Source organism: Otolemur garnettii, unplaced genomic scaffold (assembly GCF_000181295.1).
Source record: "Otolemur garnettii isolate 467f Iridium unplaced genomic scaffold, OtoGar3 scaffold00064, whole genome shotgun sequence".
NCBI lineage: Eukaryota > Metazoa > Chordata > Mammalia > Primates > Galagidae > Otolemur > Otolemur garnettii.
Window position 1 is genome coordinate 9,543,800 of NW_003852459.1, and position 1,776 is coordinate 9,545,575.

The 1,776-nt window shown below is 43.5% G+C and overlaps 1 protein-coding gene across 1 annotated transcript in view; it reads right to left on the minus strand.

The window, feature by feature from the left end:
* Positions 1–1,776, minus strand: part of RND3 (Rho family GTPase 3) — an 18,565-nt gene that overhangs the window by 4,711 nt on the left and 12,078 nt on the right. The window contains exon 3 of the mRNA XM_003793013.3: positions 549–658. Coding sequence (XP_003793061.1) covers positions 549–658 — 110 coding nt within the window. The remainder of the gene's footprint in view (positions 1–548; positions 659–1,776) is intronic.

The window sequence follows — 1,776 nt, forward strand, 5'->3', positions numbered from 1 at the left end:
GAAGCCAGGCTTCATATGCTATAGTCTATAACATGTCCACACGAATGTCTCCATTAGTCTTAGACATCCACTTGACCATAATTCCTGGGTCCTAGGGACACATCCCTATTCCTCCTTATGCCAGTTCCATTTCTGTTTCTGATAGATAACTTCATAACTAAAACACAGCCTCTTTATTGAAATAGCTGTTATTACACTCATTTCAACATCTGAATTAGGGACAAATGTACACCTATAAGCTAAGGCACAGTCTGGTGAGTACACAGGCAGGCACGAATGTGGCAGTACCAGATACAGCTGCTTGGAGCTGCACCCTTTCCTCCCAAGAGCTACGTGTAGAGCCTCTGAAAGGGGATTTTATTTCACAGCTTCATGAAATAAAACATCAAGCAGGTTCATATTAAAAATAGTGACATCCACGAGGAAACCCTGTGTATGTGTGAGAGTAAAGGCAGGGAGTGAACTGGAGTCTTTGAGCTCCCGGGCCTACCACGTTTCTATTTATTTATATCCCATACTGAACAGTGTCATCATTCCCCAGCACTTGCCTTTTTTAGGACACTGTCCAGAGTCTCTGGTCTACTGATGTCAAAGCAGATCAGCACAGCATCCGAGTCTGGGTAAGAGAGGGGACGGACGTTGTCATAGTAAGGCGACCCTGCCAGGAAACAGACACACGAGTTTTCAGATGAAAGTCCTCTTTGTCATGCCAACTCCCTTGACTGTCACATCACAGCCCCACCCTTGTTCCCCTGAATTCTTGAAAAAGAATGCAAACAAACACACAAAAGCCTGATTACTGATGTGTTCACTTCTACCAGGAGGTGAATGAGTGGCCGCCTCACAGTGTCTGCCCTAGACTCAGGAGGAGGGCCAGGATGTTAAAGTGAAATCTGCAGGGTTCACAGGCCTGAAAGCACCTGGGTGGGTGAAGTAGGGATGCACTTGGGGCCAGGTGGCCTGGAGTGCAAATCTGCCTCTCCCACTGAAGAAGGAGGGGGCAGGGTAGCTTCAGGACTCTCTGCCTCAGATCTGTCACTAACACAATGAAGATGCTGACCACTTATTTACTTGGGATGAAATCGACCTAAGCGGTGCCTGGCATTTAGTAAGAGATCAATGAATATTAACTCTGGTTATCATTGCTCTATTGTGACTATTGTTAAAGGCTGGATGGTAGTAAGGACCGTCACTTGAGCTCCTTCTTGCAAAAGTAACCAAAACTCAAAATCAGTCTGATAGTAACATGATCATGGTAGAAGGTAGGTTCAACTACACAAAAAGAACCACAGTAAACCACATTAGTGCCAGCCTATCTCCAAGTCACAAGTTTGGATAAGCCATTGACCTTTGAGCTTGTTTACTGAATGAAACTAATCCCCAAACCCTACAGAGACACTTCCTCTTCCCACCAAGAATATGACAAATGTCATACTGGATCTTGTCACTGTTTTTTTTCTACAGTTCCATCTCTGGGAGTGACACGCAGGCATGATCTAATATCTTAGCCTGAGTTAAGTCCAAGGCACCATAAAGGTTCATCACCAGCCAATTAATTTAACCACAGTACCCTCTAGTTGTTTAGGAAGTTTCTTCTAGTCCTGTAAGAATTCTAAAGGATGGGCAATCAGATGAGGCCAATAATTACCAAGTGGTATGACTATAAAACTCAAAACAGCTTGTTAATTGCTACTTTTTTAAAGACATCATTTTCAGCATATAGATATTTCAGAAGCAAAACACGAAAATCATTTTACTAGGCAAACATACACACAC